Source organism: Perca fluviatilis, chromosome 16 (genome assembly GCF_010015445.1).
Source record: "Perca fluviatilis chromosome 16, GENO_Pfluv_1.0, whole genome shotgun sequence".
NCBI classification, from domain to species: domain Eukaryota; kingdom Metazoa; phylum Chordata; class Actinopteri; order Perciformes; family Percidae; genus Perca; species Perca fluviatilis.
In genome coordinates this window covers 7,918,532-7,945,564 of record NC_053127.1, presented here as the reverse complement: position 1 = coordinate 7,945,564, position 27,033 = coordinate 7,918,532, and the positions used below count along the sequence as shown (strand labels likewise).

The window sequence follows — 27,033 nt, the reverse complement described above, 5'->3', positions numbered from 1 at the left end:
TTTAAATTATCAATTCATCTAGAGATTATCTTCTCGATTAATCAGTTTTTGTCTTTAAAATGTCAAAAAGAAATAGTAAACATTGTAATTTCCTACCAAGAGTCCAAAGATATTAATTTAACAATCATATCATGACAAAGAAGAGCAGAAGAATCTGACATTTCAGAAGCTGGGACCTGGGAAAGTGTCACATTTTTGCGAATAATTGATTATCTAAGTAGTTGCCAAATCATTTTCCAACTGATGTATTAGTTGACGTATTGTTTCTGCTCTTTATGTTTGAGATGGATGCAGCTGTGCAGCTTGAAATTATTCCTTCAGTCAACATCGGACGGAATAATTAGGTGAACACAAAATGGCAATACAATCTGATTCATAATTTAGCTCAAATGTAGCTTTCTAACATGCAAATATCAGATCTTATGGCACCTTAACATTTAGCATGTTTACAAACCAGCATTAGTGTTCAGGTCAAAGCACAGCTAAGACTCTGAGATGTCCTTAATTGGCAACCGTACAGAGGATAAACCCTTTTTTATTTACATTACAGTATGGCCTTTCTTCTGGCACCACCCTCAGGACAAACATGACTTTTTTTAGAGCTAAGAATAAAGTTGTCTCTCCACTTTCCATTTATCCAACAGGTACAGGTTCTGGTCTGCTAGGAGACACTTACAAATGAGGAGAAATGTCTTTTGTTCAATGCATATCTCCAGTTGGATCAGAGAAAATAAAAACTCTCCAGATTTGATGCAGTCGAATGTTAGCATTTGTTAGCATATTAAATGGGAATCAAACCCACCTGCTGTGAGATCTCACGTCACCTGTTCTCACTACGACTCCAGCATGCAGGATGCTGAAGCAAGTGCAATGAAGCAATACTGAAACCTCAGAATTTCCCTTTAAGATCATAAACCGCCTGCTGAGGGTCAGAGCTTTGAAAGTGAACGTAACCGGTTTGTGTAATGATCACATTTTCACCCAAGCAACTCAAAAATGTCGTCACTGTACTGTAAAATAATTCTTTTTTCATTTAGAATAGTTCAGTTGAGTGTTTTTTTTCTTAACTGTGGACCATTTTTATCAATCAAAATATTTCCTGCAAAGTTGATAGAAATATCATTTGCTTTGTTCTTTTTTTGTATTTGACTGCTCAATGCTCAGAGTATCGACCATGAATACTGTATTAACATTTTAGAGTTACATTTCCTAGTTGTCTGATTTGATGAAGTAAAGTCACTGTAACACACTAAACACACGTTGGTTCATTGATAGAAGAGATCTGCACGTGAACTATGCATTTTTTTCTAATGTTGTCCTTCCCCTTTCATACAGATACATTGTTTTTCAATCCTTTGCGTTAGCGTGCGACTGACTGCGGTCTTTACTTTTTGGTTTCATTTCCTGTGAGACCTAGAAGGAGTGCTCACGATGTTCGGTAGCACCAACCAAGCCGAAGTTTAGGAGGGAAAACGGTTAGCTATTTTAAGTTCAAATGAAGTAAAGTAGTATCTTTATACTCTATGGCCAAAAGTACACAGAAACTTAAATGTGATTCTGACACCATGGGCATTAATGTGCTGCCATAACAGCAGTGGTGGAGGAAGTATTCAGACCCTTTACTTAAAGAAGACGTCTAATACCTCCATTACAAGTAGAAGTCCTGCATTGAAAATGTTACTTAAGTAAAAAATGCGTTATTATCATCAGTCCTGTGACTGTTATACCATATGTTATATTAGAAAGATTATTATGACTCATGCATTAATGTAAAAGCAGGATTAATCTGCTGATTATTTTCTCCATTAATCGATTGATTGACAGATTGGTTTTTAGAAATTCTGAAAAACAGTGACGCTTACTTTCACAATGTTTTTGCAAGTGGATGGAAACAAGCATCCATTCACATTTTTGAATGTTTGCTTTGTGTTAAATTTGGATGAAAACTTGACTGTAGCTTTAAGATGTACCTACACTTGGACTAAAAAGCTATGTAGCCTTTTAAAAAGAAAATAACTAAAAGAAATATAAAGTAAAAGAAATGAAGATAAAAAATCCATCATCGTCAGCAGATGAGTTTATGTTTCAATTTGTGCACTCGAAGGGCTTCATGTCGGCTTAAAAACTGGCCAAACTCAATCTTTTATTCATCAAGTGATCCAGAATAGGACAACACAACTGTTAGGTTTATAACAAGTTAAAGGTGCCCTGCTACATGTATCTCATGACTTTGTGGTAATGTCTGAACTTCTACCATGGACTCTGTAACATCTTTTGTGGAAAAAATGCCTTGGTTACCTTGTTTCAAGCCATTCTAGTGTGGTATAGAAAGCCTGCAGGAAGACTCAGCTCGATTTGTGCCAGTTCTCATTAATTTTCAACAAATATTTTTGATTTTTATTTCAAAGTTACTGTCTCCAGACAAGTACAAATCAGAAAACAGAGTGACTGAAAGAGGATGGGATAATGGACAACAGCTTAGAGTTTAGGCAAGAGTGCAGAAAAAAACCACACAAAAATGTCCAAAAGGAAAACAAATTACATTTTGTATAATGGGTCAAAGACGAATATGGATTTAAAATGTAAATAATTGAAAGTGTCAAAAAAGGCCAATTTAAGCACTTTCTATTTTTATTAGTGTTCTATATACATCACAGCAACAGAAATTTAATTTATAAATGCACTTTAATTTTTTTGATGAATCATATGATTTATTCCATGAAAAATGTCCTTTCTGGGACATGAGAATGGATTTAAAAATTATTTCAATGTCTACCTTTTTAGCATATAAATGTTTAGACATATCCACAGCTAACCAAACAGGCACTGCTCAGAAAAACTACATTTTTAACACCATTAATATGATATATCTGGGTATTTATAATTAAATGGGCTCATCGTTTGATTTTGGTCACGCAATATTCCATATCAAAAACAGAAAAATTATTAAAGATGTCTTAAAATGCTTTACAGTAAAGGTAATCAGGTTTGTATTGTATACTCAACTCAGGAAACCATGATTGTGTAATATACCATGAAAATCTGAGCTAGATTACTTGACTGTGTCATTGTTACTCAGGATGACATCCCGTTAGCCAGCAATGACATAATGCAAAAATGCCATAACAGATTAAAGAAATACATATGTTATTAATATAATCAAACAACATCAAGGCAATGCTTGAAAAGTGACAAATGCTAATAAAAAAACTATTTTCATTAACAAGTCCAATCTGGATAACAGAGGACATGTCCTGGGTAACAGAAGATCTTCCTTATCCAGGAAGGACAAAAAGATGATTTTCCCACCAAAACTCTGTCAAACATGACCTACTCAGCTAAAATAGATCTTAGCCTTTAAAACATTAATGCCAGATTTCACATGAAATAGGCATTTTTTTAAATATCAAAACATTAAATATGTTTTATTAGCGTTATCCAGAAAGACACATGATGTTTGGACATAGTGCACCAGTAACTGAAAAAGCAAAACATCAACTTTTTAATGAGAGAATTACTAAACTCTCCAGATGTTTTGGGGTCCTCCAAAATCTTCTTTATGATGTAATATCATTTTACATGACTAGCCAAATGCATTGTGGGTAATGTATGTGTTTGAATGTCTGTTACCCAGGAGGGACATTGGGGAAATCCAAAAGTTTGGACAAAAGTATTTATTGTGTAGAATACTAAATAAGCACAGTATTGGTATTATATAGGTATAATTGCAAACATCCACACAATTATGCCCAAGTAGAAAAATAATGCTTTTATTAATTTTTTTGACATTTTTTATCACATTTCTATACTTAGATTTTGAGTCGGGACGTTACCCAGAAGGGACAGTTTGGTACTTTGGAGCTCAATGGCTCTTAACATTTTCATGTCTTGCAAATACATATACAAGTGAGTAAAGAGGGGGGAGTAAAGCAATATAATGCACTGTTTTAAAATGTATTTTTATTTTTAACATTATGAATATGCTTTGGACACCAGAATTGACATGCCACGTCTTTAACCTATATTTTGATGTTTAAGTGCAGAACTTTTATAGGCTACATGTAATAGAGTAGTTCTACTTTTACATGATTAAAAGGTCTTAGTACTTCTGCTGATTGGAACCATAAACTATAGCTACAAACACGTTTGTCATTTTAAAAGTAGTTTCAAGCACACTGCACTAAACATACCCTTTTTATTGGTTTGTCTGTTTAAACAGCCTGGAACAAACCGGTTGTGGACGTTTTTCCAGTCGAGGAAGGATTTCCTGTCAGGAGTGATGTCATATCAGTTTACTTCTTATACTTTACTGTTCAAGTATCTTTCATAGTAAAACGTGTATTTTTTCTTTCCACATCACACACATGATGTTTTTTTTTAACAAAACAGAAACAAGCTTAAAAGGTGCCCTGCCACACAAAACAGTTTTTACTTGCATTTTTTAAAATATGTTAGGTCCATATGTGTTGTGTTATGTTGTGAATGTGAAAATGAACTGCTACCTCCTCATCTCTGGTCACTGAAAAGAAATAAGCAGAGAAATCAGGCCAATTACAAAAGCTGGTCAGTCTGACGTGGTGTTGCCTGGCTCATTACTGTTCATGAGCTCGCCCAGTTGCGCTGGGTAAAGCTGCACTGTAAATTTTAAATTGTAAATTTTATTCTAGTCTTTTATCTGTTTTTCATTTTTTTAATCGTTTTTAACTGCTCTTTAATGTTTTATGTAAAGCACTTTGAATTGCCATGTTGCTGAAATGTGCTTTACAAATAAAGCTGCCTTGCTTTGCCTTGTCTAAAGGATGCTGATAGCCGGGCTGTCATTGGCTAGCTGTTAGCCAATCAGAGTCAAGCAGCTTAGCTCGTTGAACATTAATGAGAACTGGCACAAATCGAGCTGAGTCTTCCTGCAGGCTTTCTATACCACACTACCACACTTGAAACAAGGTAACCAAGGCATTTTTTCCACAAAAGATGTTACAGAGTCCATGGTAGAAGTTCAGACATTACCACAAAGTCATGAAATACATGTAGCAGGGCACCTTTAACTTGTTATAAACATAACAGTTGTATTGTCCTATTCAGTTTTTAAGCCGACACGAAGCCCTTTGAGTGCACAAAGTGAAACATAAACTCATCTGCTGACAATGATGGATTTTATATCTTTATTTCTTTTACTTTATACTTCTTTTAGTTATTTTCTTTTTAAAAGGCTCCATAGCTTTTTAGTTCAAGTGTAGATACATCTTGAAGCTACAGTCAAGTTTTCATCCAAATTTAACACAAAGCAAACATTCAAAAATGTGAATGGATGCTTGTTTCCATCCACTTGCAAAAACATTGTGAAACTAAGAGTCACTGTTTTTCTGAATTTCTAAAAGCCAATCTGTCAATCAATCGATTAATGTAGAAAATAATCACTTCTACTTGTAAAGGGGTATTTTTACTGTGTGGTATTAGACGTCTTCTTTAAGTAAAGGGTCTGAATACTTCCTCCACCACTGCTGTTATGGCAGCACATTAATGCCCATGGTGTCAGAATCACATTTAAGTTTCTGTGTACTTTTGGCCATAGAGTATAAAGATACTACTTTACTTCATTTGAACTTAAATTAGCTAACAGTTTTCCCTCCTAAACTTCTGCTTGGTTGGTGCTAACCAACATCGTGAGAAGATCTTACAAACCGTGCACTCCTTCTAGGTCTCACAGGAAATGAAAGTAACACGTAAAGACCGCAGTCAGTTGCACGCTGACATGGATCGGAAAAACAATATATCTGTGTTGAAAGGGGAAGGACAACATTAGAAAAAAATGCATAGTTCACCTGCAGATCTCTTCTATCAATGAACCAACGTGTGTTTAGTGCGTTACAGTGACTTTACTTCATCAAATCAGACAACTAGGAAATGTAACTCTAAAATGTTAATACAGTATTCATGGTCGATACTCTGAGCATTGAGCAGTCAAATACAAAAAAAGAACAAAGCAAATGATATTTCTATCAACTTTTCAGGAAATATTTTGATTGATAAAAATGGCCCACAGTTAAGAAAAAAAACACTCAACTGAACTATTCTAAATGAAACAAAATTATTTTACAGTATTAGCAACATTTTTGAGTTGCTTGGGTGCAAATGTGATCATTACACAAACCGGTTACGTTCACTTTCAAAGCTCTGACCCTCACCAGGCGGTTTATGATCTTAAAGGGAAATTCTGAGGTTTCAGTATTGCTTCATTGCACTTGCTTCAGCATCTTGCATGCTGGAGTCGTAGTGAGAACAGGTGAGGTGAGATCTCACAGCAGGTGGGTTTGATTCCCATTTAATATGCTAACAAATGCTAACATTAGACTGTATCAAATCTTTTTAAGTATCAAGTTTTTATTTTCTCTGATCCAATTGGAGATGGAGGTTGAGACATTAGACAGACATTAAACTAAAGTTACAAAAAAGAAAATGTTCAATGCACAAAGAGGTAGTCTGAAACACCTTCAACAGAAACAAACGTAACATTTAGTGGCACAAAAGAGTCAGAATGTGGTTTCCTTTGAACATTCAAGTGCTCCGTTGGTCATTGTTTACCTGCATAAATATGTGACATCAGGAAGGTGTTTCAGAACGAGTCTTTTCTAACGGTAATGTCACATCCAACCTGACGGGGTCTTTAGTTAAGGCTCTGGTTCCAGGATTTCAGTCAGCAGCGCCAGTCTGCAGGACATCATCATCATCATCCCGCAGATCAATGACCTCTCTAAAAGTGAACAAACAAGAACAAATACATAAAACTGAGAGACGTCACTTTGAGAGATTCTGGATCAAAATGTCCACAGAGATAAATAAACGAGTCTTGTAACTCAAATCCTAATGTCACAGTGTTTCTAAGATGTCTTTACCCTGGCTGGAGTTTAATGTTAAAACATTAATGCCAGATTTCACATGAAATAGGCATCTTTTTAAATATCAAAACATTAAATATGTTTTATTAGCGTTATCCAGAAAGACACATGATGTTTGGACATAGTGCACTAGTAACTGAAAAAGCAAAACATCAACTTTTTAAAGAGAGAATTACTAAACTCTCCACATCTTTTGGGGTCCTCCAAAATCTTCTTTATGATGTAATATCATTTTACATGACTAGGCAAATGCATTGTGGGTAATGTATGCGTTTGAATGTCTGTTACCCAGGAGGGACATTGGGGAAATACAAAAGTATTTGTTGTGTAGAATAGTAAATAAGCTCAGTATTGGATTATATTTGTAGGTATAATTGCAAACATCCACACAATTATGCCCAAGTAGAAAAATAATGTTTTTATTAATTCTTTTGACATTTTTTATCATATTTCTATACTTAGATTTTAAATCGGGACATTACCTAGAAGGGACAGTTTGGTACTTTGGAGCTCAATGGCTCTTAACATTTTCATGTCTTGCAATAAATACTCATACAAGTGAGTAAAGAGGGGGGAGTAAAGCAATATAATGCACTCTTTTAAAATATATTTTTATTTTTAACAATTTGAATATGCTTTGGACACCAGAATTGACATGCCACGTCTTTGACCTATTTATTATACACATGATCTAATAAGACATACATAAAATAATTAGGCAAAACACATATAGGCTGTTCATCTACTTTATCACAGGACGTCTGACCACCTCATGTTTCATGTTGTAAGAACCAATTCTCCCCCTTTAAACATGACTGAGCCTCTGACATGGAAGATCACTGGGAGAGAAGGGGACTTTCACGAGCAGGTTTAAGGCTTAAAAGCATGGAATGACTACAAAATAAAAACCTCAGTAGACAAAACATTTCATTAAAACTTGTGTGTGATAAATATATGTCAAAATCTAAACTTTGTCTAGGAAGTGATTTGCAAACTCTGATTTATATGTATATTTTTAAAAATCATGAATGGAAATATACATAAAACAATTGTTGCATCGATAATCAGTTTAGAATCGAATCGTTGGCCTCTGAATCAAATCGTGAGGTGCCAAGAGATTCCCACCCCTAGTCCTCATCAATCCACCGGAGGTTAAAATTCCAACACAAAGAAAGAGGAAGGTGACGGACATCCGGAGCGTTAACTGAGCAATCCCAGAAATGAAACGTCGTGGATATAGACTAATTCAACACAAACAGGAGGGAGTCAAACACGTTTAGTACATTATCAGATGAAAACACCAGGCAAAGGATCTTTTTATTTACCAATGAAAATCATTTATGTCCAGTTTGGACAAATGTTTTCTAATTTAACGAGCCTTTTATGTATTTGTCTTCTTGTGTGTTTGTTCACTTTTAGAGAGGTCATTGATCTGCGGGATGATGATGATGATGATGATGAAGAGGACGAGGAAGGCGGCGTTTCAACACTAAGGATCAGTAACTCTCCCATCAGATCCTTCACTCCGATCTCAGAGGCCAGCGGCTGCCTTATCGACTTCAAGAAACCGCATCGAGCCAAGACGCTGCGCCAAAGACGGAGATGAGGACGACGTCCTGCAGACTGGCGCTGCTGACTGAAATCCTGGAACCAGAGCCTTAACTAAAGACCCCGTCAGGTTGGATGTGACATTACCGTTAGAAAAGACTCGTTCTGAAACACCTTCCTGATGTCACATATTTATGCAGGTAAACAATGACCAACTGAGCACTTGAATGTTCAAAGGAAACCACATTCTGACTCTTTTGTGCCACTAAATGTTACGTTTGTTTCTGTTGAAGGTGTTTCAGACTACCTCTTTATGTATTGAACATTTTCTTTTTTGTAACTTTAGTTTAATGTCCGTCTAATGTCTCAACCTCCATCTCCAATTGGATCAGAGAAAATAAAAACTTGATACTTAAAAAGATTTGATGCAGTCTAATGTTAGCATTTGTTAGCATATTAAATGGGAATCAAACCCACCTGCTGTGAGATCTCACCTCACCTGTTCTCACTACGACTCCAGCATGCAAGATGCTGAAGCAAGTGCAATGAAGCAATACTGAAACCTCAGAATTTCCCTTTAAGATCATAAACCGCCTGGTGAGGGTCAGAGCTTTGAAAGTGAACGTAACCGGTTTGTGTAATGATCACATTTGCACCCAAGCAACTCAAAAATGTTGTTAATACTGTAAAAAAATTTTTCATTTAGAACAGTTAATTTGAGTATTTTTCTTAACTGTGGACCATTTTTATCAATCAAAATATTTCCTGCAAAGTTGATAGAAATATCATTTGCTTGTTCTTTTTTTGTATTTGACTGCTCAATGCTCAGAGTATCGACCATGAATACTGTATTAACACTTTAGAGTTACATTTCCTAGTTGTCTGATTTGATGAAGTAAAGTCACTGTAACGCACTAAACACACGTTGGTTCATTGATAGAAGAGATCTGCAGGTGAACTATGCATTTTTTTCTGATGTTGTCCTTCCCCTTTCATACAGATACATTGTTTTTCGATCCTTTGCGTTAGCGTGCGACTGACTGCGGTCTTTACTTTTTGGTTTCATTTCCTGTGAGACCTAGAAGGAGTGCACAGTGTGTAAGATCTTCTCACGATGTTGGTTAGCACCAACCAAGCCGAAGTTTAGGAGGGAAAACGGTTAGCTAATTTAAGTTCAAATGAAGTAAAGTAGTATCTTTATACTCTATGGCCAAAAGTACACAGAAACTTAAATGTAATTCTGACACCATGGGCATTAATGTGCTGCCATAACAGCAGTGGTGGAGGAAGTATTCAGACCCTTTACTTAAAGAAGACGTCTAATACCACACAGTAAAAATACTCCATTACAAGTAGAAGTCCTGCATTGAAAATGTTACTTAAGTAAAAAATGCGTTATTATCATCAGTCCTGTGACTGTTATACCATATGTTATATTAGAAAGATTATTATGACTCATGCATTAATGTAAAAGCAAGATTAATCTGCTGATTATTTTCTCCATTAATCGATTGATTGACAGATTGTTTTTTAGAAATTCTGAAAAACAGTGACTCTTAGTTTCACAATGTTTTTGCAAGTGGATGGAAACAAGCATCCATTCACATTTTTGAATGTTCGCTTTGTGTTAAATTTGGATGAAAACTTGACTGTAGCTTCAAGATTGATCTACACTTGGACTAAAAAGCTATGTAGCCTTTTAAAAAGAAAATAACTAAAAGAAATATAAAGTAAAAGAAATAAAGATATAAAATCCATCATCGTCAGCAGATGAGTTGATGTTTCACTTTGTGCACTCAAAGGGCTTCATGTCGGCTTAAAAACTGAATAGGACAATACAACTGTTATGTTTATAACAAGTTAAAGGTGCCCTGCTACATGTATTTCATTACTTTGTGGTAATGTCTGAACTTCTACCATGGACTCTGTAACATTTTTTTTCCCAGCGCAACTGGGCGAGCTCATGAACAGTAATGAGCCAGGCAACACCACGTCAGACTGACCAGCTTTTGTAATTGGCCTGATTTCTCTGCTTATTTCTTTTCAGTGACCAGAGATGAGGAGGTAGCAGTTCATTTTCACATTCACAACATAACACAACACATATGGACCTAACATATTTTAAAAAATGCAAGTAAAAACTGTTTTGTGTGGCAGGGCACCTTTTAAGCTTGTTTCTGTTTTGTTAAAAAAAAACATCATGTGTGTGATGTGGAAAGAAAAAACCCATTTATTTTTTATATGTTTTACTATGAAAGATACTTGAACAGTAAAGTATCAGAAGTAAACTGATATGACATCACTCCTGACAGGAAATCCTTCCTCGACTGGAAAAACGTCCACAACCGGTTTGTTCCAGGCTGTTTAAACAGACAAACCAATAAAAAGGGTATGTTTAGTGCAGTGTGCTTGAAACCACTTTTAAAATGACAAACGTGTTTGTAGCTATAGTTTATGGTTCCAATCAGCAGAAGTACTAAGACCTTTTAATCATGTAAAAGTAGAACTACTCTATTACATGTAGCCTATAAAAGTTCTGCACTTAAACATCAAAATATGGGTCAAAGACGTGGCATGTCAATTCTGGTGTCCAAAGCATATTCATAATGTTCAAAATAAAAATACATTTTAAAACAGTGCATTATATTGCTTTACTCCCCCCTCTTTACTCACTTGTATGAGTATTTATTGCAAGACATGAAAATGTTAAGAGCCATTGAGCTCCAAAGTACCAAACTGTCCCTTCTGGGTAACGTCCCGACTCAAAATCTAAGTATAGAAATGTGATAAAAAATGTCAAAAGAATTAATAAAAGCATTATTTTTCTACTTGGGCATAATTGTGTGGATGTTTGCCATAATACCTACAAATATAATCCAATACTGAGCTTATTTACTATTTTACACAACAAATACTTTTGTCCAAACTTTTGGATTTCCCCAATGTCCCTCCTGGGTAACAGACATTCAAACACATACATTACCCACAATGCATTTGGTTAGTCATGTAAAATGATATTACATCATAAAGAAGATTTTGGAGGACCCCAAAACATCTGGAGAGTTTAGTAATTCTCTCTTTAAAAAGTTGATGTTTTGCTTTTTCAGTTACTGGTGCACTATGTCCAAACATCATATTTAATGTTTTGATATTTAAAAAAATGCCTATTTCATGTGAAATCTGGCATTAATGTTTTAAAGGCTAAGATCTATTTTAGCTGAGTAGGTCATGTTTGACAGAGTTTTGGTGGGAAAATCATCTTTTTGTCCTTCCTGGATAAGGAAGATCTTCTGTTACCCAGGACATGTCCTCTGTTATCCAGATTGGACTTGTTAATGAAAATAGTTTTTTTATTAGCATTTGTCACTTTTCAAGCATTGCCTTGATGTTGTTTGATTATATTAATAACATATGTATTTCTTTAATCTGTTATGGCATTTTTGCATTATGTCATTGCTGGCTAACGGGATGTCATCCTGAGTAACAATGACACAGTCAAGTAATCTAGCTCAGATTTTCATGGTATATTACACAATCATGGTTTCCTGAGTTGAGTATACAATACAAACCTGATCACCTTTACTGTAAAGCATTTTAAGACATCTTTAATAATTTTTCTGTTTTTGATATGGAATATTGTGTGACCAAAATCAAACGATGAGACCATTTAATTATAAATACCCAGATATATCATATTAATGGTGTTAAAAATGTAGTTTTTTTTTGAGCAGTGCCTGTTTGGTTAGCTGTGGATATGTCTAAACATTCATATGCTAAAAAGGTAGACATTGAAATAATTTTTAAATCCATTCTCGAAGGACATTTTTCATGTAATAAATCCTATGATTCATCAAAAAAATTAAAGTGCATTTATAAATTAAATTTCTGTTGTTGTGATGTATATAGAACACTAATAAAAATAGAAAGTGCTTAAATTGGCCTTTTTTGACACTTTCAATTATTTACATTTTAAATCCATATTCGTCTTTGAACCATTATACAAAATGTAATTTGTTTTCCTTTTGGACATTTTTGTGTGTTTTTTTTCTGCACTCTTGCCTAAACTCTAAGCTGTTGTCCATTATCCCATCCTCTTCCAGTCACTCTGTTTTCTGATTTGTACTTGTCTGGAGACAGTAACTTTGAAATAAAAATCAAAAATATTTGTTGAAAATTAATGAGAACTGGCACAAATCGAGCTGAGTCTTCCTGCAGGCTTCTATACCACACTAGAATGGCTTGAAACAAGGTAACCAAGGCATTTTTTCCACAAATGATGTTACAGAGTCCATGGTAGAAGTTCAGACATTACCACAAAGTCATGAAATACATGTAGCAGGGCACCTTTAACTTGTTATAAACCTAACAGTTGTATTGTCCTATTCTGGATCACTTGATGAATAAAAGATTGAGTTTGGCCAGTTTTTAAGCCCTTCGAGTGCACAAATTGAAACATAAACTCATCTGCTGACGATGATGGATTTTTTATCTTCATTTCTTTTACTTTTTACTTCTTTTAGTTATTTTCTTTTTAAAAGGCTACATAGCTTTTTAGTCCAAGTGTAGATCAATCTTGAAGCTACAGTCAAGTTTTCATCCAAATTTAACACAAAGCGAACATTCAAAAATGTGAATGGATGCTTGTTTCCATCCACCTGCAACAACATTGTGAAACTAAGCGTCACTGTTTTTCAGAATTTCTAAAAACCAATCTGTCAATCAATCGATTAATGGAGAAAATAATCAGCAGATTAATCTTGCTTTTACATTAATGCATGAGTCATAATAATCTTTCTAATATAACATATGGTATAACAGTCACAGGACTGGTGATAATAACAAATTTTTTACTTAAGTAACATTTTTAATGCAGGACTTCTACTTGTAATGGAGTATTTTTACTGTGTGGTATTAGACGTCTTCTTTAAGTAAAGGGTCTGAATACTTCCTCCACCACTGCTGTTATGGCAGCACATTAATGCCCATGGTGTCGGAATCACATTTAAGTTTCTGTGTACTTTTGGCCATAGAGTATAAAGATACTACTTTACTTCATTTGAACTTAAATTAGCTAACCATTTTCCCTCCTAAACTTCGGCTTGGTTGGTGCTAACCAACATCGTGAGAAGATCTTACACACTGTGCACTCCTTCTAGGTCTCACAGGAAATGAAACCAAAAAGTAAAGACCGCAGTCAGTCGCACGCTAACGCAAAGGATCGGAAAACAATATATCTGTATGAAAGGGGAAGGACAACATTAGAAAAAAAATGCATAGTTCACGTGCAGATCTCTTCTATCAATGAACCAACGTGTGTTTAGTGCGTTACAGTGACTTTACTTCATCAAATCAGACAACTAGGAAATGTAACTAAAATGTTAATACAGTATTCATGGCCGATACTCTGAGCATTGAGCAGTCAAATACAAAAAAAGAACAAAGCAACTGATATTTCTATCAACTTTGCACAAAATATTTTTGATTGATAAAAATGGTCCACAGTTAAGAAAAATACTCAAATTAACTGTTCTAAATGAAACAATTCTTTTACAGTATTAACAACATTTCTGAGTTGCTTGGGTGCAAATGTGATCATTACAGAAACTGGTTACGTCTTTTTTCAAGCTCTGACCCTCACCAGGCGGTTTATGATCTTAAAGGGAAATTCTGAGGTTTCAGTATTGCTTCATTGCACTTGCTTCAGCATCCTGCATGCTGGAGTCGTAGTGAGAACAGGTGAGGTGAGATCTCACAGCAGGTGGGTTTGATTCCCGTTTAATATGCTAACAAATGCTAACATTAGACTGTATCAAATCTTTTTAAGTATCAAGTTTTTATTTTCTCTGATCCAATTGGAGATGGAGGTTGAGACATTAGACGGACATTAAACTAAAGTTACAAAAAAGAAAATGTTCAATACATAAAGAGGTAGTCTGAAACACCTTCAACAGAAACAAACGTAACATTTAGTGGCACAAAAGAGTCAGAATGTGGTTTCCTTTGAACATTCAAGTGCTCAGTTGGTCATTGTTTACCTGCATAAATATGTGACACCAGGAAGGTGTTTCAGAACGAGTCTTTTCTAACGGTAATGTCACATCCAACCTGACGGGGTCTTTAGTTAAGGCTCTGGTTCCAGGATTTCAGTCAGCAGCGCCAGTCTGCAGGACGTCGTCCTCATCTCCGTCTTTGGCGCAGCGTCTTGGCTCGATGCTGTTTCTTGAAGTCGATAAGGCAGCCGCTGGCCTCTGAGATCGGAGTGAAGGACCTGATGGGAGAGTTACTGATCCTTAGTGTTGAAACGCCGCCTTCCTCGTCCTCTTCATCATCATCATCATCATCATCATCATCATCATCATCATCATCATCATCATCATCATCCCGCAGATCAATGACCTCTCTAAAATTGAACAAACACACAAGAAGACAAATACATAAAAGGCTCGTTAAATTAGAAAACATTTGTCCAAACTGGACCTAAATGATTTTCATTGGTAAATAAAAAGATCCTTTGCCTGGTGTTTTCATCTGATAATGTACTAAACGTGTTTGACTCCCTCCTGTTTGTGTTGAATTAGTCTATATCCACGACGTTTCATTTCTGGGATTGCTCTGGTGCCGCCGGAAATTCCTCCGGATGTCTCATATCGGCCGGATGTCCGGCCAACGATTCGATTCTAAACCAATTATCAACAATTCTATTTATGTACATTACATTTTAAAATATACATATAAATCAGAGTTTTCTAATCACTTCCTAGACAAAGCAGCTAGACAAAGTTTAGATTTTGACATATATTTATCACACACAAGTTTTAATGAAATGTTTTGTCTACTGAGGTTTTTATTTTGTAGTCATTCCATGCTTTTAAGCCTTAAACCTGCTCGTGAAAGTCCCCTTCTCTCCCAGTGATCTTCCATGTCAGAGGCTCAGTCATGTTTAAAGGGGGAGAATTGGTTCTTACAACATGAAACATGAGGTGGTCAGACGTCATGTGATAAAGTAGCCTAGTTGAACAGCCTGTAGCCTATTTGTTTTGCCTAATCATTTTATGTATTTCTTATTAGATCATTTATATATACTTAATGTACCAGAAGTAAAATTATTCATTCTGAAGAATGGCCCATTTTAGAATAAATATTTACTCGTACTCTCTCTTACTAGGTTTTAAAAGGAAATTCGGTAACTCGCAGCTCTAAATGAATTTCGAAGCAGCGACAATGAATCCTATTTTAAGATGGATGTAATTTGGGGTGAACTGATCCTGGAACAGAAGCCGACAGACTGCGCTCATCGTGCGCCTTTACGCGCAGACAGTATACTGCCGCTGCACACTAAACGAGCTCTCCTTCTGCTTCCCCTGGACTTCACCATGACCACGGCACGGTGTCCTCTCGGCGAAGCTCGGCCGTGGTTGGTGGTGTCGGGTTTTTTTTCTCCGTGGAATCGGTCCGTTTCGGATCCGTACCGCCGCGTGTAAAACATGACCGCCGCACCCGACATCCTCCGCGCCTGTCGGCTCCGAAAACAAACGCACAGCTCGCCTCTTCACGTTGCCACATAATTGCTGCAGATGAAGTTCAAGTTCAATACTTTATTGCCATTGTAGCATGTGTAGATTGACGACAGAAGGATGAATCTGGTGCCACATATTTTAATGTTCAAAAAACTCCATTTCTGTAATTAACAGAAGAAAGACCATATAAGTTGTACTGTAGTGTCACAAGTCAAATGGCGGCCGACGTTAACAGACGCTTTTGCAAAACTAAAACACAATAATAAAACCAAAATGTCCCTCAGCACATTCTCAATTGAACACAAAATACCCTGCATCATTACAGCTGCCCCCAGTTACATGCTATACAGTGATTCTAAACACATCAATTTAACAGATTATATTAACAACATTTAATAACATCTGGCACTGAATAACAAAAAGGAACCCAATCATAAATGCTCACACAACACGCCAGCCCAACATATACACACGGACTTCACCAGCAAGCTAACAGCAGTGCTAACGTTTGCGATGCTAACGTTTTAAACTATCACAACACACGTCAAGAAGGCTACTTGCTAAATTAACAACACTACATATTATCATGTTTTGATTCATACTGTTATTTACCTGTAATTAACAGAAGAAAGACCATATAAATTGTACTGTAGTGTCACAAGTCTAATGGCGGCCGACGTTAACAGACGCTTTTGCAAAACTAAAACAAACTCACGTTAGTTCTGGGGCCTGTTTCACAAAACCAAGATAAGGGATTAAACCGGGATTTCCCAGTTATCCTGGATGAATTAAGCCTTGATTCGGTTTCACGAAAGCGGAGGCACATAAATCACCATGGAGATTTATTCTGTACAGCTAGCCTGCTCCTGACCAGGCTAACAGCCAGGATTTATTTAATCCTGGAGCCTTTTCTGATCACCCAGCACTGGTTTTACCCTATTGTTATTATCAGCCTGGATTAAAATACAACAGGTGCATATTGCTGTTTATTTAAGTACTGTTATTATTTAAAGTTGTGACCATTATTTTTTTTATTTATAATTATTCATGTGACAGTCATTGTTACTGTTATGAAGACTGCTGTTCATATTAGAAGTTTGATGAATATATTATGGCAGTTGTTGAGATAATTAGAAAAGTCTGATAACATTTCAAATGTGTTTTAAATGAAGTATGTTACTAAGGGCAATACATACAATGCTGTACATTTCTATAGTTGACCAATGCACCTTGAATCATTTTCGTTGATTCATTTTTTTTTAATTCTTTAACCTATAAGCATCATGTTTGTTCCTCTTTCATGTGCATTGTATTTGGCATTCTTAGCACACAATTTATGTTGTCCAGTAAACTGGGAATATAATTTGGGAGGATTGTACAATTTAAGAACATATCCTAATTGTACAATCCTCCTAAATTATAGTCTTAGTTCACTGGACCAGTAACTATCTGGTGATGTAGGCTACTGTACATTCATGTAACAACAGGGAGAGGACACCTCAATGGTTTTTGTCCTTATATTTGGGGGGAAATAACTGATGAATATACTCTGTTCCATTCATGTTTACAGTGTGCATGGAATTTATCACTTAATTATCTTCATAGCTTCTAGATTTTAGAGTCCAATGCCTTCAGTGTCTTTATTTTCTATGTCCATATATACAGGGAGCAAGGCATATAATATGTAGAGAAGGAAACTCTGCCTCTATAAAAAATAAAAAAAATGAAACGTGAGAAAAAGCGTGGCAGATAATAGCGGACCGACTGAATGATAGTCTAAAAATTATGAACTACTGCTCTTAACTGAAACCATTCAATGAGTCACTGTCATTTGCAAAAACGAACAGTTGTACACTTTGCATTAAAAGCGAGCAGTGGAAGTTAATGACTTAGGAAACTTATATTTTAGCCCATGCGAGAGAGGGAGGAACAGAGTGAAAGAGATATTTACGCATCACATTCTAGCGTTGAAGAAAATTGATCTTCATTGTAAATTTCCTGAGTAACATTATCTTCTGCTTACTTTTAAGGCAAAGAGTACAACTGTTAATTTGTGAAAATGATTAGTAGGCTAATCCTTGAATGGAATGATTATGACGGTTTCAGTTCAGAGCAGTGGTCAGTTAACGTATATATTTAGGCTACAATTACGCATTCAGTCGGTCCGTGATCGTCTGCCTCGCTTTCTCTCGCTGTTTCTTTTCTTTTTATACAAATAATGTGTTTCACGTCATCATACTTCCACAAGAAGCTGCTGCTCACTCTGTATAAAGTATGTACAACGCGTATTCTCCATTTTGGCATCAGTAAATCTGTGATCGACCTCGCGGTCTTTTGAGGAAAGCCGTGGACGCGCATCTATCTGAATTACTTCAGCCTGGCTCGACCTAGTCGCTCCTCCTCAGCCTGGCTCGGCCTTCGTGAAACGCACCAAGCCAGGATGCACCGATTAGACTAGGTCAAGCCTCGCTTTATCAGTTATCCTGGATTTATATATTCTGCTTTTGTGAAACAGGCCCCTGGTCCTAGCGTTCATCCTGCCATTTATTGGTCAATGTCGCCGCCTAGTGGCGAGGAGTGCAACTGACTTACACACTGCTGGACAGTCTTTCTTGCTGTAACTACATGCATTTTAAAATAAAAAAAATAATGAATAGGCGAGAAACTAAACTGTTCTAAATTGTATGGGGGTCCTATGAACAACGTATATTCAATATTAACATAATAACCTCAAAAACTGGCGCCACACCATGTCAACATAGTTGATTGGAATTTGTCTTGGTGCTAATCAGGTTAAAAAAGACAATGCATACACAGTAACATACAGTAGGTTACATAAAGGACAATCACATAGACAATCATTCAGACCAGTACAAAGCTGTAAAGACCTTGTGCTATTGCAACTTCCCATAAAGTGTATTGTGCAGTCTATAAAGTGCATTTGAATAAGGTGCATTTAGTCCAGGTTTACTCTGCAAGGTGCCTGAGCATTAAAGAGCCTAATAGTGGCAGGCTGGGGGGCGGGGGGGGTAAGTACTGTTACAGAGGCGGGATGTTTTTCCTCTGAGACTTTGAACTCTCTTTCCAGAGGGCAGTAGTTGGAACAGGGACCTGGCAGGGTGGGAAGGGTCATCTAGTACTTTCTGCGCTTTATGGCTGGTCCGCGTGGCGTAGATAGAGGCTACAGATGGGATGGCATGTCCTATAATTTTGGATGCTGTGTGCACCACCTTCTTCTATTGCTTCCTCTCTGAGGAGGTGGAGTTATGATGAAGGAGGTAGAGCTGATAAAGTGGGTACAAACACAAACTGACATCTCACTCTTTTCTCATTCATAAAGGCAGTTGACTCCTGTCAGTCTGAGCAGCGCAGAACAACGGTGAGTTACTTGATTTCATCTTCTTTTTTTGCATTACATGTTAGATGTGCTGTTTAAATATAAGATAAGAATAAGTTGTTGATCAGGTCGGTTCCCAACATTTCTAATGAAAATAAAAGCCAAAGCTCATAAAACCACAAACCACTTCTGAATTCCTGCTTGAAGTTTTAGAACACCCCAATTTTTCTAGTTTTTTATTGAAATTTTAGTAGTTCACGTGCAATGAATAACTTGAAATGGTACAAAGGTAAGTGGTGAATTGCCTGAGGTTAAAAAAAAAGTAAGGTTCCCCAAAACTGAACTCTGACAGGAAGAGGTCTGGCAGACCCAAAGCCACAACAGAATCAGAAGATAAGTTTCTGAGAGTCAACTCTCAGAAACTTGTCTTCTGATTCTGTTGTGGCTTTGGGTCTGCCAGACCTCTTCCTGTCAGAGTTTCCCCCAGCTTTCTTTGATGGTGAAGAATACTGTACTCACTGACACCTTGACTTTCTTCAAAATGTCTCTGTAGGAGACCAACATTCTTAAGTGTTATGATGGTCTGTCTCTCTTCCATTGTTAATTGCCTTTTCCCCGCCATTTTTATGGCAACCCACTACTTTCTGCAGTACAATACTGTTCAGATAATGCTCACGAGGGTATGGTACTACAGTGTGTTCCAACAATACTTTTATACAAACAGAGGGGGTTGTAAGTAATCCAGACAAGTTGGAACACCTGTGGGAATTGGTAGCACCAACTTTCAAAGCTTGATCAACCTCCATTGCTGCAGAACAGCTTTACATTGTTAACCCATTTCTTGTTCCCTGAAAAAGGCCTTTTTGTAAAATACTGAAATGTACATTATTTTTTTTTAACCTCCGACAGTTCATGACTTACCTTTCATACCATTTTAAGCTATTCATTGGACTTGAACTGCTAAAATTTCAATAAAAAATAAAAAAATTGGGGTGTTCCAAAACTTTAGACTAATTTTTATCACATTTTTATCCTTTTCCTTTTTTCTTGAAATTTCGAACAGCATATCTACTCCATTTCACCCTGAGACCCTCTGCTTTCGTTGTAAAGGACCCCGAGAGTGCCACCGAACCCCATTTGAAACCGTAAGATGTATTTTGTCCTGTATTGCTGTGACTTTAACAGTAATATTGGCTTATTTTTATCAGCTTATGAACCAACTGGTCTGATGTGTTACCTGGCTAAACCGGAAATGGTTGTTTGTTTTTTTAAAGTGGGTCACATTAAAAAGTTACACTTTTTTTCAGGTTACAAATTAGATTTGGGATACAAGTTATTTTAAAGATGACATTTCAACTGATTTAAATGTGAAAGAAAAGATTAGACAGCAGCTGAAGTAAGCTGATGTTTTCTCTTTTCATGCCCTACTGTGTCGGCACAATGGTTGGATTTACTTATGTGTAAAGTTTACTTTGGTTTTGCATTTGTTAGATTTATTTAGTTTAGTGTGTTTGGATAGGTCTGACGATGAAGAGCAGGTGACAGTGGAAAAGGACTAATTCCCCTTTTGTCTGTCACTTGACCTTCCTGTTTGATGACTTAGTAGAGTGAAGCCACGTGATCTTGACAAAAAATTCTCAAAGATTTCTTTACTTTTGTGCATAATAGTTACTGTTATTTAGCTTCCAGGATACTAATTAGCTTGCATTGGTTTAAACTCTGAAATCTTCCATTAACAATTACCTGCATAATAATGGTCCAATAACGGTTAGTTTATTTTATTTATTAGGGACCATGTACAAATGAAAAACACATTTTGTCAGCATCACGTTAGAAAAAAAATAATTTGAGATTTAAAGCTCTTAATGGAACTGCAGCTCTTTATGTCAATCTTAACCAGTGGATTCGGTATTTGGCAGAACCCCAAAAATCTGGATTTGGTGCATCCCAAGTTTTAGGTTCATAATTGTATTTTTACTAGAACATGTTTACATACTTTAATGTTTAAAAAAACACTTGATTGCTCTGCAGTTGTATTCACCCTCTGCATGCAACGCTCCGCTCTCTCACAAAACAGTTGAGTGTTTTAGTAGCCAAGTGACGAGTGTTTAGTTGAACGTTTAGGTGAAATCAAAGGTAGATAGCTACTATTAACCTTCTGAATGCCTCTTAATTAGTAAGCTATTCATTCATTGAATCCCAGTTCCTGCTTTCTCTCAGGTCAGTTGGCTAGCATTTGGCAGCTAAGTTACACCTCCCATGAGTTTTGACTGTTAGCTAAATGAATGCTAACAAAATATATTTGTTAAAAAGACAACTTTTGCCAGCAGTTACTCACAGAAGTGGGTAACAGTTTATCTTAAACATAAACAGAAAACAACACCGTTCCAGATAGCTATTTATTATGTGCTCAACCAAAGCCAGTCTACGGAAAGCCGTTCCACTCCCTATTCAGCCAAATTGTACCAAATTTGGTTGCAGTTCCACCAGAGTTCCACTGGGGGTGATCGCGGTCCAGTGCAAAATGAATGGGACTCTATGGAGCTAGACGGCTAAATGTGGCTCTTTCGCCTGATTGTCGTTGAGAAACCTCAGATTTGATTGTAGTTTTGCAAGTTCAACATGGGTTATAGGTCGAAAGTTGAATGAACGAGTACTTATGTCCTTTTGATTTCTTACAGGGTGAGTCGTTGTAGCCCATAACATGCTAGCATTATGCTAATGAATGCTGATTGGTCAGTGGAGATCCCGCTTGACAGCATCCGAAGCGGAGCCTGAATGTCAGAGTGAATATTTCGGTGTGGTCTTTAAAACATTAGCAAACCTCTTTCTAGCACGTGTATTAACAGGGAGAGTCTAACCTGTCAGCTGTGTTGTCGATGCCTCGAGAGAACAAAGGAAGCGAATCAGAGCTTGCCGTAAAGCAGTATCTCTGGCCGTATATGTGTATGACGTCATTGACATTTTAAAAGGCTTTTTAGAACAAAAAAGCAACTTTAAAAAAAGCTAACACCCAGCAGTGTGTATTTTCTTTGCCTCCCCTTTCGAATGCAACATTCAAATTACTAGACAAAAACTTATATCCTGTGAGAAGTGGGTTTTGAGGGGTATAGCTCCATAGAGTCCCATTCATTCTGCACTGGCCTGTGAGCGCCCCCTATATGGAACTCTGGTGGATCTGCAACCAGTTCAGAACCCGGAAGTAACGAGAACTTCCTATATTAGAAATTCTTTGGCTCAACGTTAGCAGCTAACCACACAAGCTACAAGCTAAGCAGTACTGTATACTCTACTCAACTTTAAGATTAATTAAGATACATTAAGAAGGACAGAAAGAGTGTTTGAGACATTTCCGTATGCAACACCGGTTGGTCTGTAGGTAAACCACTTTGATCCAGACTGAAATATCTCAACGATTGGTTGGATTGCCATGATATTTCGTACAGGCATCCATGGTCCCCAGATGAAGAATCTTATTGACTTTGGTGATCCTCTTCACTTTGTCTCTAGTGCCACCATCAGCTGAAAATATTTATTTGTCCTTCAGTTTATGACCAAATGCATGCAAAAACTAATTCCCATCAGTCTCGAATATACTTTGTGTTTAGTGCTAATTACTAAATGTTAGCATGCTAACACGCTAACCTAACGTGTTGAACACGGAAAACATTATACTTGCTTAACATCAGCATGGTATCCTCATTAGGAGCATGTTAGGTTGGTGGCAGAAGCCTCAGTAGTGGAGATCTGAGACTATCTGCATGGCTTCATGGAATTAGACAATATTTTTGTAGTTTTTGTGAACTAACCCTTTAATATCTTCTGTCCAGATAAGCAGCACAGAGGCAAACACCAGGAACAGCACACAGATTTCCAAGAAGGCCAAAATGAGCGGAGATAACCCGGCCCCGTACCTGGATGGCATCCCTCCAGACACGCTCCGTAAGGTACGTGTCACCTGAGCAGCTGCTGTTGTTGTTGTTTGTTTAAATTCTGCCAACCACCAGTGTAGATGAGCCAGTCTGTATTCCCCACACAGTATGAAACTCACTGTAAAAAAAGGCCCCATTTTATCCACAAATGCTGAAGACTGACAGTTAACTCTGAAAGAAAAATCCAAATCACAAATTCTGTAAAAACTGTAATTGAAGAGCAGTTTGAGAAGATGTCAGATATGATGTGTGAGTTTTTAAATTGGGCAACATGTGCTAAATTCAAAAAAGAAACAAAGTAGTTTTTATTAAGGAGGGTTCAGTTTTAGAGGTTGATTGCCATTGTCCTGGGGCATCGGTCAGAATGCATGAGTGAGCCACAGAGAAGTGCAGTCAATTCAATGAAGATTTTTTCAACAAAAGGTGATGAAGCAAATGATAATGGATAACATAACAGAACAGACACACATGGGTTGGAGAATCTGGGAAGAAACAAATAGAAATTAGAACTTAACAATGTCAGTATTCTACTATCTCTATCATAAAGTAACTATATCAATAAAGCTGTCATTCAAATATCAAACATGTTCTCAAGAAATATGGTGCAAAGTAAAATTCATCTTACCAGCTCTTTTTATAGCTGTATTCTATTTATTGATGTATGTGTGTTACATGTTAGATAAATAGTGCTGTAGAAGTCTGGTTCAATGTCATGTGGATTATGTGTCAATATGCCTGTATTGTACAACAAAAAGCCTCTCAGGGACATTAACGTTTTCTAAGTCTAAATTGGCTAACAGATTTGTTGTTGAGATGTACATAATTCTTAAAAAAAAAAAAAAACATCCGGAAACACGTGTGATGTTTTGAATATGCAGAAAGTTTTGAACAGTGGAGGAGAATAATAATTTCCTTTACATAAATAAAGACATTTGCACCATAAATGTACGCATGAAAAAGTACCATGACGCATGAAAAGAAGTGTTTGATGCTCAAGATTTTATGAGGGAGGACCCCCAGACCCCTCTGTTATAATGTCCCCCCACAATATCTTTTTTTAAACTAAACCTACTTTAAACCTACCCCTTGCATTTATGTCAGAAAGGTCCATTTTGTCCATGATATTTTTTGTCTGTCTGCAGGTGCAGCAGTACCTGAAGCCATTCCAGCTGTCTAAGGAGAAGCTGAAGGAGGTTTCTGCCCGGCTTTACAAGGATATGCTTCTAGGTTTGGAGAGAGACCCTCCCTACGATGCGGCCGTCAAGATGCTGCCCACCTTCGTCAGGGCCACACCAGACAGGACGGGTAAGTTCATATTATTAACCGGTTGCAGTTCCACTCTGGTTCCATATGAGGGCGCTCACGGCCAGTGCAGAAAGAATAGGACTCTATGGAGCTATACCCCTCAAAATCCACTTTTCTCAGGATATAACTTTTTGTCTAGTAATTTGAATGTTGCATTTGAAAGGGGAGGCTAAGAAAATACACACAGCTGGGTGTTAGATTTTTTTTAAAGTTTCTTTTTTATTTCTAAAAAGCCTTTTAAAATGTCAATGACATCATACACATATACGACCAGAGATACTGCTTTACGGCAAGCTCTGAGTCGCTTCCTTTGTTCTCTCGAGGCATCGACATCACAGCTGACAGGTTAGGCTCTCCCTGTTAATACATGTGCTAGAAATAGGTTTGGTTTGCTAATCTTTTAACAAATTTAGCCGTTTAGCTCCATAGAGTCCCATTCATTTAGCATTGGACCGTGATCACCCCCCAATGGAACTCAAACACTGAAATTTTTTTATAATAATAATAAAAAATAATTTACTTGATTGTAATGTGTACATCGGTCCCACATGATCAGAATGTGGCTAACATTACACTGTCTATTAAAATTGTGTTAATTTAACATATCATTTTTCCGTTACAGTAGCATGAATTTATTGTGTAATGTTAAGAAATTTAATCATGTTCAGGATACCGGATGTTAGACTAACTGCTATACGAATTTATTGTGTAATGTTAAGTAATTTCATCATGGTCAGGATACCTGATTTTGGACTGTAACTGTAACTTGATTGCTTAAAGCTAGTATTATGTAAAGGTATTCTTCAACTTTAAGGCAATTTCATCATGTCCCTGGTACCCTAGTGGGGTCTCTAAATCTAACATGATTTGTTAAAGTTAACTCTATCCAAATGTATTGCAGCCAGCGGTTCCTTTTTGTGTGTGTAGGAAAACAAAGTTGTATGTTGAAATGATTTGCATTGACAAAAAGGCAGTTCTTTGAGTTCTAAAACTTACGTACATTTTTTTACCTAAAACGAATGACTTCATGCAGTAGCCATAAACAGAGCACATTTCACAGAGGGATAAAAAATCTTAAGCTCTACATCAACAGCAGTGGATTCAACAACACAACTATGCAAACCACAATGTTTTCAAATCGTAATTTTCTGCATACAGTGCAATGGTTTTAAATATAAAGTAACCTCGCACTAACCATCTTCACAGTGTAACAATAGGAGCATATACTGTACATACTGTACTTTGAAACATATCTTCATAGTGGACTTCGAACAGCAAAGAAATTATAGTACTCTTTTCACAATAGATTTAAAAGTGCAACTACAAAATACTGTGAACTGTTATCACAAACAGTGGTCTCCCGAGAGCAAATAAAAAAAGACTAACACCATTTCCCTGAAATAGTCTAAATCAAACATGGCACAAAGTGAATAAGGCAAAATAAGAGCTAGTGCTTTGTTGCTAAGTTTACACTTACACTTTTTTTTCAACCTGGGTCCTATTTTCCTACAGAGAGAGACCTTTCTGTTAAAGAGTAAGATCCTAAACAGTACTTTTAGTGTGGTGGGTTTGGTGATGGTCATTTCTGGGCTGTTTCAAAAAGGTCTCTCTCTGTAATGTTGTACAAAAATTTGAATATTAATCTGAGACTGTCAGCGGCAACAACAGCACTTGGACATAAATTGAAGGTGCGCAATTGTCCTATAATTTACATTGAAGCTTGTTTGGCAGCTGCCCACTGCAGCCATCTCGCTTTATACTGGACCAATGTCAAAAGATTGTTGTTCCCATCAGTAATAAGAACATAGGAAAATAGGGTCCACGTTGAAAAACCCAAAGTTAACCTTTAAATTGTGCACTCTGTTTTCAAAGTAGTTTTACAAATGATGAAAAATATTAACCCTGTGTAAAAAAGCAAAAAAAATAATAATCCTGAGGAATAAACACAAAGAGCATGTTTTTCTCCCATCCCGGAAATAGCCAGACCTTCTTCTGCAGCAGTGTGGAGGAGGGCAATGCGTGACTAATGTGCACCTACACCCCTTGATCAGCCAATCTGCTTCCTTCCTCCCGGCAGACCGCGGCGACTTCCTGGCGTTGGATCTCGGTGGAACAAACTTGCGAGTAATTCACGTCCGTGTGGTGGAGGGGAATCCGCAAGTGCTGTACAGTGAGAGCACTACCATCACGACGGAAATTAAGGAAGGAACTGGAGAAGCGGTGAGTCATGCAGCTTAATAAAAAAAGAAAGTCAAATCAGCTGTCACTATTTCAAAATGTTAACTTGGCTGTTGCTGAGTTTGTGTGTCTGAACAAAGATCATTTGTGATGGAAGAAACTCCGTTTTCTAACGCCGCTGTACAATCGGTGTGTTTTTGTAGTGTTTTGTTTAGATTACCTGATAGAGTAAGGTGAATTTGAGTCCCATTCTTCAGTATAAGTTAGGTATCTTGCAGCTTGAGTATTCAAGTTGAAGCATGAAAATGTGTGTGTCTGTC

The 27,033-nt window shown here is 36.8% G+C and overlaps 1 protein-coding gene across 1 annotated transcript in view; it reads left to right on the top strand.

Annotated features, from left to right (window-relative positions):
- LOC120543650 (hexokinase-2-like) overlaps positions 1–27,033 on the top strand; it is a 41,525-nt gene that overhangs the window by 3,380 nt on the left and 11,112 nt on the right. The window contains exons 2-6 of the mRNA XM_039776792.1: positions 19,302–19,340; positions 20,362–20,443; positions 23,129–23,245; positions 24,373–24,535; positions 26,613–26,755. Coding sequence (XP_039632726.1) covers positions 23,186–23,245; positions 24,373–24,535; positions 26,613–26,755 — 366 coding nt within the window. The 5' untranslated portion in view covers positions 19,302–19,340; positions 20,362–20,443; positions 23,129–23,185. The remainder of the gene's footprint in view (positions 1–19,301; positions 19,341–20,361; positions 20,444–23,128; positions 23,246–24,372; positions 24,536–26,612; positions 26,756–27,033) is intronic.